At 43.8% G+C, this 18,136-nt stretch overlaps 1 protein-coding gene across 1 annotated transcript; it reads left to right on the forward strand.

Annotated features, from left to right (window-relative positions):
• Positions 1–8,170: 8,170 nt before the first annotated feature.
• LOC310858711 (solute carrier family 41 member 3-like) lies at positions 8,171–9,481 on the forward strand (the record flags this gene model as incomplete). Its single annotated transcript, XM_083764954.1, has 1 exon — positions 8,171–9,481. The coding sequence occupies exon 1, from the start codon at positions 8,270–8,272 to the stop codon at positions 9,479–9,481; it is 1,212 nt and encodes a 403-aa protein (XP_083621080.1). The 5' UTR covers positions 8,171–8,269.
• Between the last annotated feature and the right edge of the window lie 8,655 nt (positions 9,482–18,136).

Raw genomic sequence — 18,136 nt, forward strand, 5'->3', positions numbered from 1 at the left:
ATATAAATGATCTACCAAGGGAGATTCAATCCGACGTCTACCTTTTTGCGGATGACACAAAGATATTTAGAACTATAAACAATGACACGGACACAGTACAACTCCAAGCAGACCTCCAGAGCACCAGCAATTGGTGTGATAAGTGGTTACTGAAATTAAACCCAGATAAATGTAAACAGCTGCACATTGGTAAAAAAACGGACACCTTGGCTAATTATACAGTTGGAGATCTAGTGATTCATCAAGTAGAGGAAGAAAAAGATATAGGGGTGGTGGTTGATAATTCACTAGAATTTGAAATGCACATCTCTGAAAAAGTAAAAAAGGCAAACTCCATGTTGGCGATAATAAGAAGAACCTTTTTAAATTTACGAAAAGAACTATTTATTCCGTTATTCAAATCCTTGGTGAGATCACAACTTGAATTTGCAAGCTCAGTCTGGTGCCCCTACAAAATCAAATACATAGAGAAAATAGAGAAGGTTCAGAGAAGAGCTACTAAACTAATACCAGGGTTGAAAGAAAGGTCTTATGAAGAAAGGTTAAGACACTTACAGTTACCAACGTTAGTTTATAGGAGGCACAGAGGGGATATGATCGAGGTATATAAACTTGTTCACCAGATATATGACTTTACAGCCGAGCCTGTTGTCCATTCTTGGGACAGCAGGTATGAGTTGAGAGGGAATTCTCTTAAACTCTTACCACTAAATTGTCAGTCAGAAAAGAGAAAGAATTTCTTTACACTCAGAGCTGTCAGAGCTTGGAATAAACTTCCGGAGGAAGTGGTCCAGGCTCCTTCAGTTAATACTTTTAAGAATAGGCTTGACAGATTTTGGTCAACGAAAGGTTTTTTGTATAACTATAGGGCTGGCTTGTAAGGTCATAGACTGGTAAATACGGGATTTTAAAGTGTATTATGTATAAGATATAAGAAAAAACCAAAGAGGGCGGGTCCACATGAACTTGGTTTGTTTTAAAGTGTAAAAAAGAAAAATACGAATGTATTTATGTATGTACTTGTGAATTTTAATATGTATTTATGTCTGTTGTGAGTCTGGCGTAGAGGATTTCATCCTGTGCTGGAAATCTTTTCAATAAATTTCAATAAAAAGACCTGGGCACCATATATGGGGGCTTTCCCATTGCATGTATGGGGATTTTGAGTGATATACACTGACTGAAAAACGTACGATTTCCTAGTAAATGCGACCTGCATTCGCAATAATATAAGTAATATATACTAGTAACGTTTCATAATCAGTTGGCAATGTGACTGCCTTTTAAATGGTAAATCTCTTTTTAGTATAGGCTATGTTGTATTTTGCTAATGTTAGCGGTTAGATGGCCATTTCAGTGCAAGCCAGGAGGCAAAGACAGCAGGAAGGGGGGGACGGTGGGGAGGTACGTGTGATGTGGAAAGGGTAACTGCAAAAATGCATTGCATGCATGTTAAACAATGACATATTTATCCCCAAGCAACAGAAAATATCTCACACTCATGTAATCACATCAAACCCCACACAGACTACACGCACACAATACATGCACACCATCTGATGATGACCTTGTGCTGTGTGTGTGTGTGTGTGTGCGCGTGCATGTGTGTGCGTGCACGCATGCGTGCGTGCATGCACATGTACATGTAAACATACACGGCGTCGGCTTGGATTCTAATGTGCAAGTCTGGGATATTTCACACTTTGCTGCATAAGCATCTTTTTTTTCTCTCTGTCTCTCTCTCTCTCTCTCTCTCTCCTGCTGCATTAAAATTCTATGTGATGATGGATGGACCTTTAATAGATAAAGCCCCCAGGCTCTCACTTCATGTCTGTGTCTCTGCAACGTTACGTGCGTGTCTCGGTGCCTACGTATAGCTTACTATAGGCACAGAGAGAGAGAGGGGGAGGAGAGAGAGAGAGAGAGAGAGAGAGAGAGAGAGAGGGGGGGGGGGGGGAGGGCTGGGAGAGGGCGATGAAGAGAGCGGGTTAAGAGAGAGGGGTCACAGCAAGAGAGCGCGCCACCTGTCACTTCAGCATGGATAGCATGGATGGAGTGCGGTGATGGATGGTGGAGAATGGGATGCAGACACAGGAGAAAAGGCAGAGGAGGAATGCAGTATAATTGCATTGGACAGATAGAAAAATATATATATACCTATTCCTTTATTTATTTTTACTTCTGACAGAGTTTTACTGTGTACATATACGTATCTGTATTATTTATATGGAAGCCCCTCCCTCTCTGTTCACTGTGTCAATCTTTCTCTCTTGTACGCACGCACGCACACGCACGCACACACACGCACACACAAAAGATTTATCCAGAAATCCACATGCTTTTGGAAATGCAGTGCAGAGAGCGCGGTATGGCCGGCGGCAGGAGTTGTCCTGACTAATAAGTCCTTAAAATGGAGGGCTCTGCAGAGAAGAGCCCAAAGAGGGCAGGAGTAAGAGCAAAATGATGAATATGTATTTTAAACACGACATGGCATGCCAGACAAGCACATAGGAAGGTACGCACACACACAAAGTCACACAAAGTCACACACACAGTCTCACACACAGTCTCACACACACACACGCACGCGCGCACACACACACGTTGAGGAGAAAATAAATGGCCTAAAACACCCATAATATGCCTCCATTAAATGTGTTTATAAGCATGAGTAAACTGAAGAGCGCTCATTGAGATGAGATGACTCCGCTCCCCTTTCGGCACAAACAACAAGTGACGTAGTTCTGCTGTCTTAACAGACGAGCAATATGCACAGAGGCTATTTTTCTGTATCCAAGAAACAGATGAATATTCATAACAAAAAAACAAGCCGGGCTCTGCGGACCGCTTGCCAACATATTCCACATCCACACAGCGTGCATTCGGTCCGACACGGCATTTCCCCGATTGCATCTGAGCCATTAATTAGCAGATGGTGCCGGCTATTCTCCTTTTCATGTCGCGCGTTCGTTCATTTATTTTGCACGATACCAGGGCCCCGCACTTGTTTTCCTATACCAGCCAGTGCACTTATTTATTTATTTCCACTTTGAAAATACCCTGTGTGTGTGGTGGTGGTGTGCACAACAGGATACTTATTGGCCCAATTATTCATTGTGTGGCTGCATGCACTCTTCTTAGCACTATAGCCTACAGATGACTCAATCAGTGTGTTGTGGTAGTGACACAACATGGCTCTCACTCCTCCCTGGTCAAGCGGTTGGAACTGCTCGGTAAACTCCTCGCCGCTCATTAACATTGGAGAGAGTGTAAATGAATGAATGTAGGGAGAGTCTGCATATAAGGACACAGTGCATTTATCTCCGTTAAGCAGCCTAGTAACGTCAGACCAAAGATACTGTAGACTACACGGGCGAGCCGATTCTTTGAGACACACATACGGGTGCAGTATTTCAGGGTTTGGCCCGGATCCGCCATTCCTTCGATCGCCGCGGCCCGCGGGTGAAACAACTCAGCTTTCACCACTGGAATTGCATTACGGAATGTACACATTGTTACTTTTTATGTTTTATGTTAGTTTTTTGTAAGTATTGTAGTGCAGGTCATTTCAATATCCGAACTGACTAATATTGTAAAAAATGTAAACAGAACTGCCAAATATTCTAGACTTTCCACGGTTCTGAGTTTTTGCCGGGTGAAAAAGAGAATCATCCTCTTTCCCTGTCTTATCACTTCTTTTTTTAATCTGTGTATATAAAATATAGGCCTACAGTAATATTGCTTAGTAAATCTCATTGCTCTTGTGAAGCAGTTTGTTTCATGCTTATTCATGCAAGATTACCCGTAGGCCTATAAAGATTTCTTCACCTTCACAGCAAACACACAGTGACAGGCTGACAGCTCATAACCTCAGACAAACCCACTGTATTATATTTTATTAAAATCTATTACATATTAATGTTAATGCTTCTAGTGTGAATTATAGGCGTTATAAATATAAAAACAACAGCTTTCCACAATTTTCAAAAGCTTCCGTCATACGTCTTCAGTGGTGGAAAAAGTACTCAAATTTTTTACTTAAGTAAAAGTATCAATACTGCGATATAGAAGTACGGAATTCAAAATGCACTTGAGTAAAAGTACAAAAGTATTGAAATCAAAGTGTAGGCTAGTCTGTATGCATAAAAATGCATACATAAAAAAAGTAACTAGTGACTAAAGTTTTCAAATAAGTGGAGTAAAAGCAGTGATGTAAAAGTACAATTTATGCCTCTGAGATGTTGTGGAGTATAAGTAAAAATATTGAAAATAGTACAAATACCTCAAAAGTATACTTAAGTACAGTACTTAACGGAGCACTATCTTCATAATTGGTCCTCACTCCTCACTAATGTTCATGATAAAATACCACACTTTTTTCTACTTGGCCTGTGTCTCATAAGAGGGCTGTGGGCAGTTGAGAAACCAGTCCACCAGTGACAATCATTAGGCAGATATTTTTGAGAAAATATTTAGATTTGTATTATCGTGAGAATGATGGCTTCCAATTTCGCATTGCACTTTTTCAGGAATAAGTTTCTATTAACTTATGGATTCCCCATTGATGATGTCACTGGTGGAAGGGTTTCTGAACAGCCCACAGTCCTCCCATGAGACACAGAAACAGGAAAAATAATTGTATTTTATCATGATCATTAGTGAGGACCAATTATATGAAGATGGGTTGAAAAGTGGCCAGTAAATGTACTCAGTTACTTTTACACCACTGTACGTGTTGTGAACGGAAGCTCGATTTAACCTCTCAAGAGCATATGCTTCTGAACATGTGTCGTGTTCGTTTATACATAAACATGAAGCACTGTGCAGAATGCAGATGTTAAAGACACAATTCAATATCTCCGTTTTTCAGTGTAAAACAAATCACTTGCTTCCTTACTTACTTCTCTTTGTCCCATGCCGACATAATGGCTTAAATGAGCGCAATCCATTGCATTCGATCCCAGGCAGCATGTTGCGCCTCTCCCCATGGCAGGTTTCAGTGGACATGTACCTAAGTCAGTACTTAAGTACAATACTTAAGTACATTTACTTAAATGTCCACCTCTGAGTGTTAGACAACTATAATGTAATGGTTGCTGAATGCAACAAACTTTTATTAAGCATGTACTAGGGCATTAAGCAACTAGTTGATAAGAAATTATTTTGTAGGCCTCAAGATCAGGTAGATCAGGGGTGGGCAACTGGTGGCCACATGTGGCCCCCACCTTCACTTAATGTGGCCCTCAGGTTAATATCAGAATACTGATATATTATTGGTTTCAGCTGTTTACAATTTCACAACATGCAAACATGACCCGCTTTAATTACTTAAGTCTAAATTAGTAGCTCAATGCTCAACACAAGTATAATTAAAGGCATTTGAAATTACATCAAAATGTTTTGCATTTTCAGGATTCAAACTCAAAAATAGAAAGAAATAATTCAAGATTTCAATTCGAATATAGCAAAATATTGCCGATCTACAAGCTCAAAACGTGTCGCAGCGCGACGCGTTTTGAGCTTGTAGATCGGCTATTTTTGCTACGACAACGATATATGGCCCTCTGGAGTGAGTGTGGAAATATAGTGGCCCTCTCCATCATCAAAGTTGCCCACCCCTGAGGTAGATTATAGTTATAGTCACCAATGTACACAGGTTTTAAAGGTACAAATATTTATTTAACAAAAAAAGTTACTAGTCGACTAGTAAACTAGGCAACTAGTAAAAATGACTAGAAGTGAATGCCCTAGCATGTACACAAAACTACAGCTGTCTTAAAAAATATATTCTTTATTGTCACACTCCAATGTATGTGAACTGGGACCTTGGGCTTCCTGAAAGGCACAATCCCAATATGACACAGCTCATTAGCAAACAACCCCCTTATACAGTAATTGTATACTACATACTACATTATCGCTAATGTAATATACTGTTATTGTCCAAATACTGTATACAGTACATGATCTCATAGTGAAATGAGATACGTTGAAAAAAGTTATACAAACTTGTTTGGGTGAATTATCATTTTTTGTGTAAGCCACAATGACCATGATGTTTATATCGAAGAACAAAACTGTTGTGTGTGTGCTCTGTTTTGATATGGCTGCTTAAGCTTGGGGACAGTTCCAACAATTTGTTGTTGTCCCCAACCCTATCAGCCATGACGAAACACAATGTGCTAGCTAGACATACTGACCTTGACACCTGCTAACTATAGGGATGGGCGCATTTTCACACCACAAACAGAGCCTCTAAGGGAGGTTACTTAGCCATCAATGAGAGGGTCTGTCTGTCTGTCTGTCTGTCTGCCTGCAGACAGGCGGACGATCAGCACCACATTGCCAAAGTACCGATTCTTCTTCCATGGATTACTTTTTTATATTTAACTTTGTTTCCATATCGGAAGTCAATGGGACTTGGATCAGGCTGAAATCTTTCCCAAATTTGGAGTCATACCTTTTTTCATACAATTGTAATATAGGATTAACATTTCTCTCCATCCCTCAGTACTCAGTACAGCGAATTAAGCCAACCGTCTCATTACAGACTGAGGCCTGGTGAAAACTGTGTGAACAGCATCCAATACATTTAAGTTAATCAGCCAACAGCCAGTCTTTCTGTAAAAGTTTTCAACTGCCTTGTGGTTTACTGCAAAGCCTTTCCAAACTAATGTGATACATGCAAAGTGATTATTTCACACTTAACATGCTTGTTTTTATGTTGATATTTATAGATTTCATGGCAGCCAGCAACATCAGCTCATGGGGAATGGTGTTGAACTAGAAGAGTGTGGTTGCAAATTGCAATTTCCCAGCTCGCTAAGTACACTATGATGATGAAGTATTGACCCACATGAGGTCACAGGTAACCAGATTATATATTTATATACATTATAAATAAAGTGGGGAAATAACTATAGCCTGGTTTCCTACTGCAACCAAACTAATAACTAGAAAGGCGCAATTCTGGGAAGTTTTGCGCAGACAATTTCAAACTTTGAAAACCTCTGCTCCTCACATTGTGTGGATTAACCTGACTTCAATTTTGATGAGGTGAGACTCCATGCAGCTCGATGGCAGACGTCTGAGAGAGAGAGAGTTCAAACCCAGCCGAGAGAAATAGCTGTCATGAGTAAACTGTGTGATTCTGAGTTGAGGAGAATTCAGCAATACAGTGGATGTAACTCTGGACCTTGATACAGCACACCACAAACTCATCCTTGTTTCCCATGGAAAACAAGTGCATTGTGGAAACGTATGGAATAATCTTCCTGTACACAAAGAGATTCTCATATATTGTGTCTTTGTTTTCCTAAGACACAATATATGAGAATCTCTCTTTGTTTACTGGATGATTATTCCATACCACATAGGAAAACAAAGCTTCTCCTCAGGAAGGTTTTTAAACATACTAGAGCGGTGCCCATTGGAACCTCTACAGCGGTGCCCGTTGGACACTGACCTACTTGGAACGATGCAAGTTGGAAATGGATGCCCCACCAAGACCGACCGACTCGACACTGGGAACGTACAGAGACTTGGTGCATTTATAGTTAGATATGCCTATGCACCGTATAATCGTACAGAATCGGTTGCTCTGTTCATCTCTCCTTTCAATCACACTGATATGAGGCTACAGTTACAAGAGAATGTGTGAATTACACAGTACATGGACAGAGCAGGCCAGCCGTCTTCTGCCCGTCTGATTTTCTTTATCCCTTTTATGCCCATACTGTATACTGATTATGGAGTCATGTACATGGTGTCATCAGTGTATGCCCATATACGGGCATCAAACCAGACCACAGGATATAGCCTACATTTTTCAATACAACAGCATGGAGAATACAACCAGTGAGGTATATTAGTTACCATACAATAGGTAACACGTCTGATATTATTGTCGTGAATGACCATGTGCTTACTGATGGGGTTCTCAGGCGACCATCGGCAGATTGTCAATGACATCGCATACTGAACCACAGCCACCACCACCACTACCAGCAGCAGCACTATGCCAAGTGACCACCCTCAGTCCAAACAAGCCCGTCAAAGGAAGAAACCCAAGACATCTCGGCCCAAGGGGAAGGGCAAAGGCCAGGGGGATGGCAGCCCCGATGCCCGCCTGGCAGACGCCTCAGACGGGAAGGACAAGTGGCCGAAGCCGGCCGAAGACAAGAGGCCTAAGGTGTCGGCCGCTCAGGTGGAAGAGGAGTCGTCTGTGGCCATTTGCCTACAGGTGCTGTTCCCCTACCTGCTGGCGGGGATGGGCATGGTGATGGCGGGCATGGTGATGGACTCCGTGCGGCACTGGGAGGTGTTCGAGGCCATAACGGAGCTCTTCATCATGGTTCCCGCCCTGGTGGGACTGAAGGGCAACCTGGAGATGACCCTGGCGGCTCGCCTGTCCACCGCCGCCAACACGGGTCAGATGGACGACCCCGGGCGCCGGTGGACCATGGTGTGCAGCAACCTGGCCCTGATACAGGTCCAGGCCACCGTGGCGGGCTTCCTGGCGGCCGTAGCGGCGCTGTGTCTGGGGGCCGTGTCCCGGGGAGGAGGGGTGGAGCTGGACCGGGCGGCCGTGCTGTGTGCCAGCAGCATGGTCACGGCCTGCGTCGCCGCTCTCTCCCTGGCCCTGGCGATGATCGGCGTGGTCGTCGGCTCCAGGAAGCTGGGGATAAACCCAGACAACGTTGCGACACCCATCGCCGCCAGCCTCGGTGACCTCGTTACGCTGTCCCTGCTGGCCGTGGCCAGCGGCACGCTCCATCGATACATGGACGTGTGGTACGTGTCGCCGTGTGTGTGCGCCGTGATGTTCCTGGCTCTGATTCCCGTGTGGGCGACGCGCGCTCGCCAGAGCCCACAGATCAGAGAACTCCTCCGCTCCGGATGGCAACCCGTCATAGTGGCAATGTCCATCAGCAGTCTCGGAGGTCTCATACTGAACAGGACCGTGAGCGACCCAGAGTTCAAGGGCATGGCCGTCTTGACGCCCGTCATCAACGGCGTGGGCGGCAACCTGGTGGCCATTCAGGCCAGCAGGATCTCCACGTACCTCCACTCCCGGAGCACTCCCGGGGTTCTGCCCGGCGACATGAGGCAGCCCTGGCCCAACCCCCGCGACACCTTCTTCTCCTCGGGCGTGAACTCCAGGTCGGCCAGAGTGCTGCTCATGCTGGTGGTGCCTGGTCACCTGGCGTTCCTCTGCGCCGTCTCTCTGCTGCAGGGCGGAGGTGAGGTGGCGCCCGCCGCCAGCGCGGCGTTCGCCGTCTTGTACCTGTGCTCCGCGCTGCTGCAAGTGGCCATCCTGCTGTACGGGGCCGACCTCGCCGCACGGCGGGCGTGGAGGCAGAGCCTGGATCCGGACAACTTCTGCATCCCGTACCTGACGGCGCTGGGAGACCTGCTGGGCACCGGCCTCCTGGTGCTCTGCTTCCGCTGGGCGCCGCTGCTCCGAGGCCTGGGACTTTGAAGACCGACGTTTCTCAACCAAACCTGCACAATACATCCCCCCACCCTCCGTGTCTCACCATTGGGATGTTGTTATTCGCACGGGTAAAGCACTTTCTTTATTGTTTCAAAAAGATCCCTTTGGTCAAGATTTCCCTTCCGCTCAGTCATAAACACTATTTGTTCCTACTGTTAAATTGTAATAGTTATGTCAGACAAGGCTCAGTCACTCAGCCAGACTGGAACGCCACAGATAAAAGCAAGATTCCGGAAAACTATGTTGTTGCCAATAGCAGATGTTTAATGTGCTGTTTGTCAGTTCAATTGTGCATTGCTAAAAGCTGTTTAAGAAGAAGTAGTTTTGAAATTATAGTCTATATATTTTTTTCTTCAATTCAATTCAATTCAATTCCCCTTCTTGTTTTCACTCTTACTAAATATCTTTGCCAAAAATGGCCCCAGAATGGATGCTAGCCATACTTTCTTTGGCGTGAGTATATGCTGGTACAGTATGTGGTCTGTGGATAGTCGTATTATAATAGAAATCACACTTGTGTGAAGTGAGGGGCGCTCTTATCATCATACATCACATTCCGTGCTCAGCCAATCAAATCATCTCTCATTGAAAATGAATTACCACGCGCGTTAATCGCTAAGGAGCTTAAGTACGTAAGACAAATAATAAATGAACAGATAAATATAATGGCTTTTTCGGGCATATAGGCTACTAAAGCTTGTTACAAACTATGTTGAATAAGTCTCCTGTCATCCCGGTGTGACATGTGCAGTATGAGTGTCATCACTCTAGCATGATTCTAACGAGGGAAACAAAAGGTTTTTGTTTTTACCTCTGTGGTCTCCACCTCCTCTTTGTGTAAACAGGAACCCGGTTTGGCTCCTCCCCTGTCTTAGTCCACTCCCTCCCGGGTGCTTCCGTGTTCATTCCAACTAACAACAAAACAACATGTTTAGGGCAGTGGTCAGTCAGGAGCCCCCACCAGGACGACGTAGAGCCTCAATCCTACATACTCCTCCCGCCAAACACTCCCTGCTGACGCTTAAATGCCTTATTAACATATCGTATTTATGTCTGCCAGGCGTTAGGATAAATGAATTGTTCCCAAAAAGCACACGCTGACAATAGAGGGAAGTGCAATATTCTATCCACAAAGTTTGACAAGTGATCTTCTTCCAAGTATTGCTTTTTGCTCTAAGCATTTGTACACTGCATATTTTGGCAAGGCCATGCATACACACTCGGATGTCTGTGCCAACGGCTTAAGACTCGGAAGAAGCCAGCGCAGCTGGCATTGATATGTAAACAAGCTTAAGGTCAAGTAACTTTCCGGGGCAATTCAATTATTGATTTGTGCACAGATGGATGCTGTGAATAGCAATAATGGTGAATGCGTTCAGGACAGGCACGCTGCTGAGTTCCCCCGGTCTCTGCCGTCTGGTTACTGTCATCGTCTGACGATGCACTTCTATATCATAAGGATTTGCAATCTCTCCCACTCTCTCCCTCCCCCCTCTCTCTCTCCCACAAAATTACACACGCTGTTAATAAAAGTAACACCTATTTCCTGTTAATAACAACCTGTGTAAAATGTGATGCATCGGGAGGGTAGACTACATTATTGTGAAGGTGACGGCCAGAAGGAGAGTTGTTGTTAGTCAATATAACAATATAGCACCGGTACTGAAGTTGTGTATCGAGCACTAGTAGTCAGAACAAGTTGTATCAACAAGAGGGTAAGAGGCTACACAAGCGAGATTGAGAGTTTGGCCCTTACGTGAGTAAAGGTGCCACGTTACCCCCTACCACAGATTAACAACAACGCACATTAATTTGTGCGGCTACGTCCCTGCCTCTGATCTGCTCTGTCATAGCTATAGCGCCACTAGCTAGCCAGATAGGCGGTACAATGAGGTGTCAATAAACAAGGAAGGAAGAGAAGAATCAAAGCGACCAAATCGGTCAAACAAAGTAAAAATACTTAACGGCTTCCACGCCAGGAGATATTCGCAGCGGCATGTATAGGTACTTATAGTTCACAGATTCAGAAGCCCTCACACGAAAAAAAGTCGTCAAAGAGCGCAGACAGGCCGTAAACACGGTGTTTATGTTTTATTATGTCCGCGTACCAGGTGGCAGGGTACTGCTGCAACAGGACCCCATGGTCTGTGTCGTCAAAAATGTCAGAAACTTCAGTACCATTGGGTTCTGCTTGGAGGGCTAACCCACACTGTGACTGGTCACAGTGTGGGTATATACATAAAGATGGACACATCGTACGTTGAACGTTACCACGTGAACTGAAAAGCTAAATGAGGAGACTGCAAAAGATTTATGCTTAAACAACGTTTTCGAAGCTGCCCGGGTATAGCGTGCCCTGGAGGGTGGGGGCCTTCGCTGCACCCGATACCTATAGAACTATATACCTAGAAATCATCCCATTAATTACAAGGGGCTGTTATCCCCCGTTGTCATCCCATATCTATGGCACCCACTTTGAATGTTATCAGCCTATGATCAAGAATTTGTCCGTGATCAGAAGCTTGGAAAGGAGCCAATATGTGTTAATCAGACATACTAGGAAACACGGAAATGAAACTACTGACACGTTAGGGAGTGCTTTGAGAGCGACCGCGACCATGACAGAGTCTCTGGTGGCCTTGAGCCACGTGAGGCACCCCCGAGCAGGGTGCCAGCCTACCAGGACCCCAACGTCCTGGGTTCGAGTCAGCTTGGAGGCGCACCGTCGGAATCAATCTTAAGCCACGAGACGTACCACCGAGCAAGCAGAATCGATCGTGTTGCCGCACCGAATGTTGCGAAGTCCTGCGAATAGCCTGCACCAGGACCTGCTGTGATCACGTTACGCCACGGCAATGAGCTCTCAGGGTACATTTGGTTTAGAATTCACAGAGAGCGCACACAGACAGTTCCACAGTGTTAAAGTAAGCTAACAGTCTGAGAGTGTAAATAATGTATGTAAATGTTTGACTCAGAGTTATTTTTACTGCGTTTAGCTCTGCATTATGTTCAGTGACATGTGAAAGTATCGTGTTTTTTTTACTCCTACAGTATGTCGAGTGTGTGTGTGTGCATCTGTCTAGTCTGTCTGTGTGTCTGTGTCTGTCTGTCTGTGTGTCTGTCTGTCTGTCTGTCTGTGCGTGTGTGTGCGTGCGCATCTATATACTGTATGTGTGCGTGCGTGCATGCGTTGCACATGTCTCACTGTGTGGAGAAATGATAACAGGTTGCGGTGAAGAGGTTGTCCAGGATCTGCTGTAGGTTATGGAGGAAATTGTTCCCTGGACATTTCTTCCGTCTAAACGAATCCATGGAGTGGTGCCCTGTAGGGCCAGGTGTATAGACAATCAATGCTGAGGTGCTGCGCATAATGGCACACCTCAACTATAGCTGCATCCTGCAGGGCACCCCTCCGTGGGTTTGTCTTTAGGACCTGAGGCCAACTCACACAAGCACGCATGCACACACACGCAGCATATCGTACCGTATATGCAGCATATCGTATATGCAATGCATGCACTCACATAATTATTTACTGTATGCACAAAATTTGCACACACACACACACACACAAACACATGCACGCACACACACAAAGAGAATAGAAGAAATAATGTTGTCTCTGCCTCAAATAATGACATGTGTGCATGCACCATTATTTGCCACTAAGGCAAAGGAAATCAATATAGGCAATCCAGAGATAGAGAAACAAATGTGAGCTGGGAGAGAGAGAGAGAGAGAGAGAGAGAGAGCTTGGTTATCGTTTGTGTCGGGGGGGAAACCTTGAATGGCCAAAACTGTTCCCTTTTTAAAGTAGTGAAAATAGCCTATCTTCAAGCTCTCAAGCTCAGTAGGTCTGCTAGTTTACTTTTGTGCATTAATTTAAAAATATATGGAGATACAAGGTTTCTGCCCTACAGGACAGCTTATGTATGTGTTATTCTATTGGTGTTTAACACAACATCAAACTCAAGACAGACACTGAGACTGCTATCAAACTTGGCCTTTTTCTCACCAAGGATCTTGCTGACAGCTCTGATACAGGGCTAGTTAATTGGACAGACTCAAATCACCCAAAACACACACGCATGCACGCACCCACACCTGCATGCATTTGTTGCTCCATATGTTAATTTCACGGAAGTAATTTTTTTCTGGAACATGTCTTTCAAGTCAAGCTCTCTGACATGATGTTGTTATGACGTTTTCACACACACACGTGATTTTCCGTTAACTCAGAAAGTCATGCATGCAACAGTCACCCTGCTGCATCACACACACACACACACACACACACACGCTGTGAAGCTTCAAGCTGTGAAGCCTACACTTTGATGTACGAATTAGGTTGCTCGCCAAAAATATCTGTTTTTTTTTTTTCACTTGAAAACCTGCATGTGCTTTTTTCACCCCAAACATAAATTAGGCATAAATTGGGTTGTGGTTGCACGTGTCATCTAGTGGCGGATGGAGTCCTCATGGTAATGACTAAACGACAAGCAGATGACAGTGATGGCCACCGTGAAGGAGGAAACCAATACAAACAAGACAGAGTGAGTTGATTAATGACTCCAACAATGGGAACGAAAGGAAAGTGTGAGTGTGTGTGCATGTGTGTCTAGAGGAAGCTGTGGCGTGGACAAGTAATGTGACATGCGTCGCTTTACAGTTTTACAACTGTGACCCCTAACTCCCCTGGATCCTTCAGACTGAGAGATATAGAAAATAACATGCAGTCGCACGTGAGCATGCACGCACACGCACACACACACACACACACATGCACACACACACACACACACACAGTAAATCAGGTTTGATCTGTCAGAGGAGCGTGTCTGAGCTGTCAGTTGGCGGCATTCGAGTGTCAGATGAGTGCGTTTTGAGTGTCAGGAGATGAGTGTATGTGTATGTGTACAGTGGTGTGTGTGTGTGTGTGTGTGTGTGTGTGTGTGTGTGTGTGTGTGTATGTGCGTGCGTTCAACAGGCATCACTAGCAAGTTTTTTCAAAGAGCCATGTGAGAGATCTCTCCTCCTCTAACAGCTCTGCCTCCACCCTGTGTTCCATGCAGGAGAGGAGAGGAGAGCAGAGCTGCATTATTGATTCATCAGCGTCTGTGCTTGCCATTCACGATGGAATGTGGTTGGACAGGATCTAAAAAGCACAGCAATCCTGGAATTCCTATTCTGGGACAATCATAATAACACAAATATAGCTGCAAGCAGCGATAAGGCAGGACCAAGCAAGAAGTGCCTTTCTCGACCCCACCCCTCTCCCATTTGTTTATTGTGCATGTTTAGGATCCAAGATGGCTGCAGCACCAGGAGGGGGTGGGGCAGAGTTGAGCAGGCGGGGTCGACATATGCCCTTATTGGGCTGCATTCAAGACACTTGCCGTGTGTCTGACACCTGACTTGTGTCTGAACACAGCTTTGATGGATGTGTTCTGCCCCCCTCCCCCAATCAAACAAAATGTTTGGTCAAACCATATGGGCTTCCATTGGAAATGCATTGGAGCGGCCATTAAACACAGACACAACACAAACACAAGACAGGTGTCTTGAATGTGTGAACACAGCCTAGAAAGGTCCTATGTCGACCCCACCCGCTCACCTCCACCCCCCCCCCCCCCTGGTGCTGGAGCCACCTTGGATCCTTAACACAATATAAACAAATGAGAGAGGGGTGGGGCCAAGAAAGGCCCTTATTTGCAATAAGAACAATATGCACAATTAGCCATATAAACATGGAAGACTGAACTTGCGAAAAAGAAGACCATGTTATTGTGCCAGGGTCCGTTTTTATTGTGGGGGGCAGGGTTCTTGAAGACTCATACGCTGAGTTGTCGGTACCCAAGTTTGAACCCATAACCTTGTCTTACAAAGTCGGAAGCTATACCTACTGAGCTATAAGGACACAATCAGTTATTCATTGGTGACATTAAAATCATTCAGTGTTTTTGATGACAAACCATGGCATTACTACAGTGTGTGCGCTGTTAATGTTTTCATTTGGGATTTCAGATAATGGTCCATAGATTGTGTGTAGAACCTTTCACGCAAATCTCTCAAAGATCCAGGCAGAAAATCTGGTATAAGCATTTTTCAAACTGCTCAAAATGGTGGAATATCTGAGGGCGGAGCTTACTGGTCAAAGTGACAGATGTGTTCCCCATGAGTCAAGGAACATGTTGAAACAAGTGCCATGACTTTTGGCCAAACAAGGCATGAGTTATGCCTGTTCAAAGGTTTCATTTTCAAAAAATTGACAGCGCTATTTGGCATGACCCTCTACCATAGTGTAAAGTTTCATAAACATATGACGCTGCATGTATGTATTATGGCTTATAAAAACTTTAAAAAAAATTACGTCCAAAGTTCACAGAAGTTTTCATGCATTTTGATCAAAGATCCTGGGAGGAGATATATTTGAACAGTTTTTCATATAATTCAAAATGGAGGGTGATCTAAAGGTCAGAGGTAAAAAAGCGAAAGTTGTTAGGCATAAGGAGCCACATATGTGTATCAAAGTTTCATTGCCAACGGTCAAATGCACCTTCAAAGTTTGCATTTTCAATTGAGTGCTATAGCACCACCCTTTGGCCAATGGTCACCGTTTGGCATGGCCCTCTACCGAGTTTTGTAAAAACCGACTGCACGGTTCAGCCAGAACTGCTATTTTTGGCGGAAGGAGAAGAAAAAAAAGACAAAAAACAATAAGGGACCAACGTCCATTCGGGACGTACTTGGTCCCTTAATAACAGATACAAGCTCACACCACGCATTCACATTGCGTTATGATGAGACTTGGCGTAGAAGAAAACTAGGAGATATACTGATTAGTATACTTTATGAAGGACTCCTGTCAGCCACATATATGGTTGTAGTGGCTAAATGAAAGCAATGAGTACATCTTAAATCAATTAGCATATTTACCCTTAGAATGGCAACAGTTTCTGTTCTGTTCTGTTTTATACACACTTTTTAATTTAGTATATAACAGAGCGTTTCAATTGCATCCATGCGTCTCTTATACTGATAATTCATCACATTATGTCTGCCCTTCCATTTCCTTCCTTATATCCATGTCTTCCAAGGTCCATATAGGAATGTAACTTGATTATGGAATGAACATTGCAATTAGACCGGCAGACTCACTCCCATATCCCAATCATCTGCCGTAGTCTAGACGAAATGAAAGCCTGGGTATCGAGGCTAGCCGTAGTCTGAAACACACCCTTAGACCGCAGCACTTCCCGTAGCACTTCCGCCAAGCCTCGACGACCTTGCAGGCTCATGCAAAGGCTATGTAATTAGATAGCATGTCATGTAGAATGATGCCAGGTCATTATTGATCTGGTTCTTTATAGTTTCAATGTACAGATATTCTACGGTTAGACGGATGATAGGGTCTTAGTTTACTTATGATCCTAGTTTCTATGCATTTGATGTTGATGATTACCTTGTGTTGTTTTTGCTTATTGTAAATCGCTCTGGATTAAGATCTGCTAAATGCCTATACATTTTAAATTGATTGTTTTTAATACCCATAAAATGTTTGAAGGATGATTAAGTTAAGTTACAACCCAGCAGACTCTCTGAAGTGACATGTTTAAAAAGGATGAGCATGATGTAGCTTCAGGAGCGTATACAGTAGCTACATGTTCACACAATATTCTACTTTCTGTGTAACTAGTGGTGTACCCAACAGAGAAATGTAATGTCTCCCTGGGACACAAACTATATAGCAGCTTGTAGATTACTATTTTCACTGCTACTTAAACAAAAAATTGATTTTTTTTTAAATAATAATGTTTAAAAACAAAATGTAGGAAACAAAAAATAACGGGACCCATAGAAATGTTTGGGAAACAGAATAGTACTTGCTCATGCACACACCGGGGCGACAGGACTGCTTGACCAGGACTTTCACTGGTCAAGCAGATTCTGATATTTTTAACAACAAATAATTAGGTTGTCACTTTCAAAATTGAACAAATGCAAACTTGGTTGCTAACCACACCCACAGCACCATCTATCTATCATTCTACATGATTGATTGTGACCTTGACCATTGAAGCACAAAGGTTAATAATCTTCCTTTACAAATCCGCAATTTCATAAATGTTTTGGGGCAGCCTACTGATCCAGTTTCATGAAAATCCATCCAGCTGTTCTCAAGTTATTTTTTTTTTACAAAACATCTGACTATGGCCTTGATGGTGACTGCCAAGTTATCCATCTCTTCAGGGCAGCCTACCGATCATAATCATGGTTTGATTCAAATCCAACCAGCCATTCTCATTTTACTAAAAGCAAGACCATGACCTTGATTGTGACCTTGACATTTGACGTTTTCAAAGATAACCACCTCTTCACGGCATCTTATTAATTATCATCCAGTTCAATGAAAATCCCTTGAGCCGTTATTTGACTAAAAGTCAGATTGTGACCTTGGATATGACCTTCAAAATTTGACATTTCCAAAGTTAACCATCTCTTCCAAGTTTCATAAAAAGCTGACCATCCAATCTCAAGTTGCCATTGTGTTGCTAACGGACAAAGATAAAGAAGACAGATTACCTGCCATGCCTTCCTGGAAAAAGTCATTGCTAAGGACGATTGAAAGTTGTACAGTCT

The sequence above is a fragment of the Protomyctophum parallelum genome (assembly GCF_964188405.1).
Source record: "Protomyctophum parallelum genome assembly, chromosome: 5".
Classification (NCBI taxonomy): domain Eukaryota; kingdom Metazoa; phylum Chordata; class Actinopteri; order Myctophiformes; family Myctophidae; genus Protomyctophum; species Protomyctophum parallelum.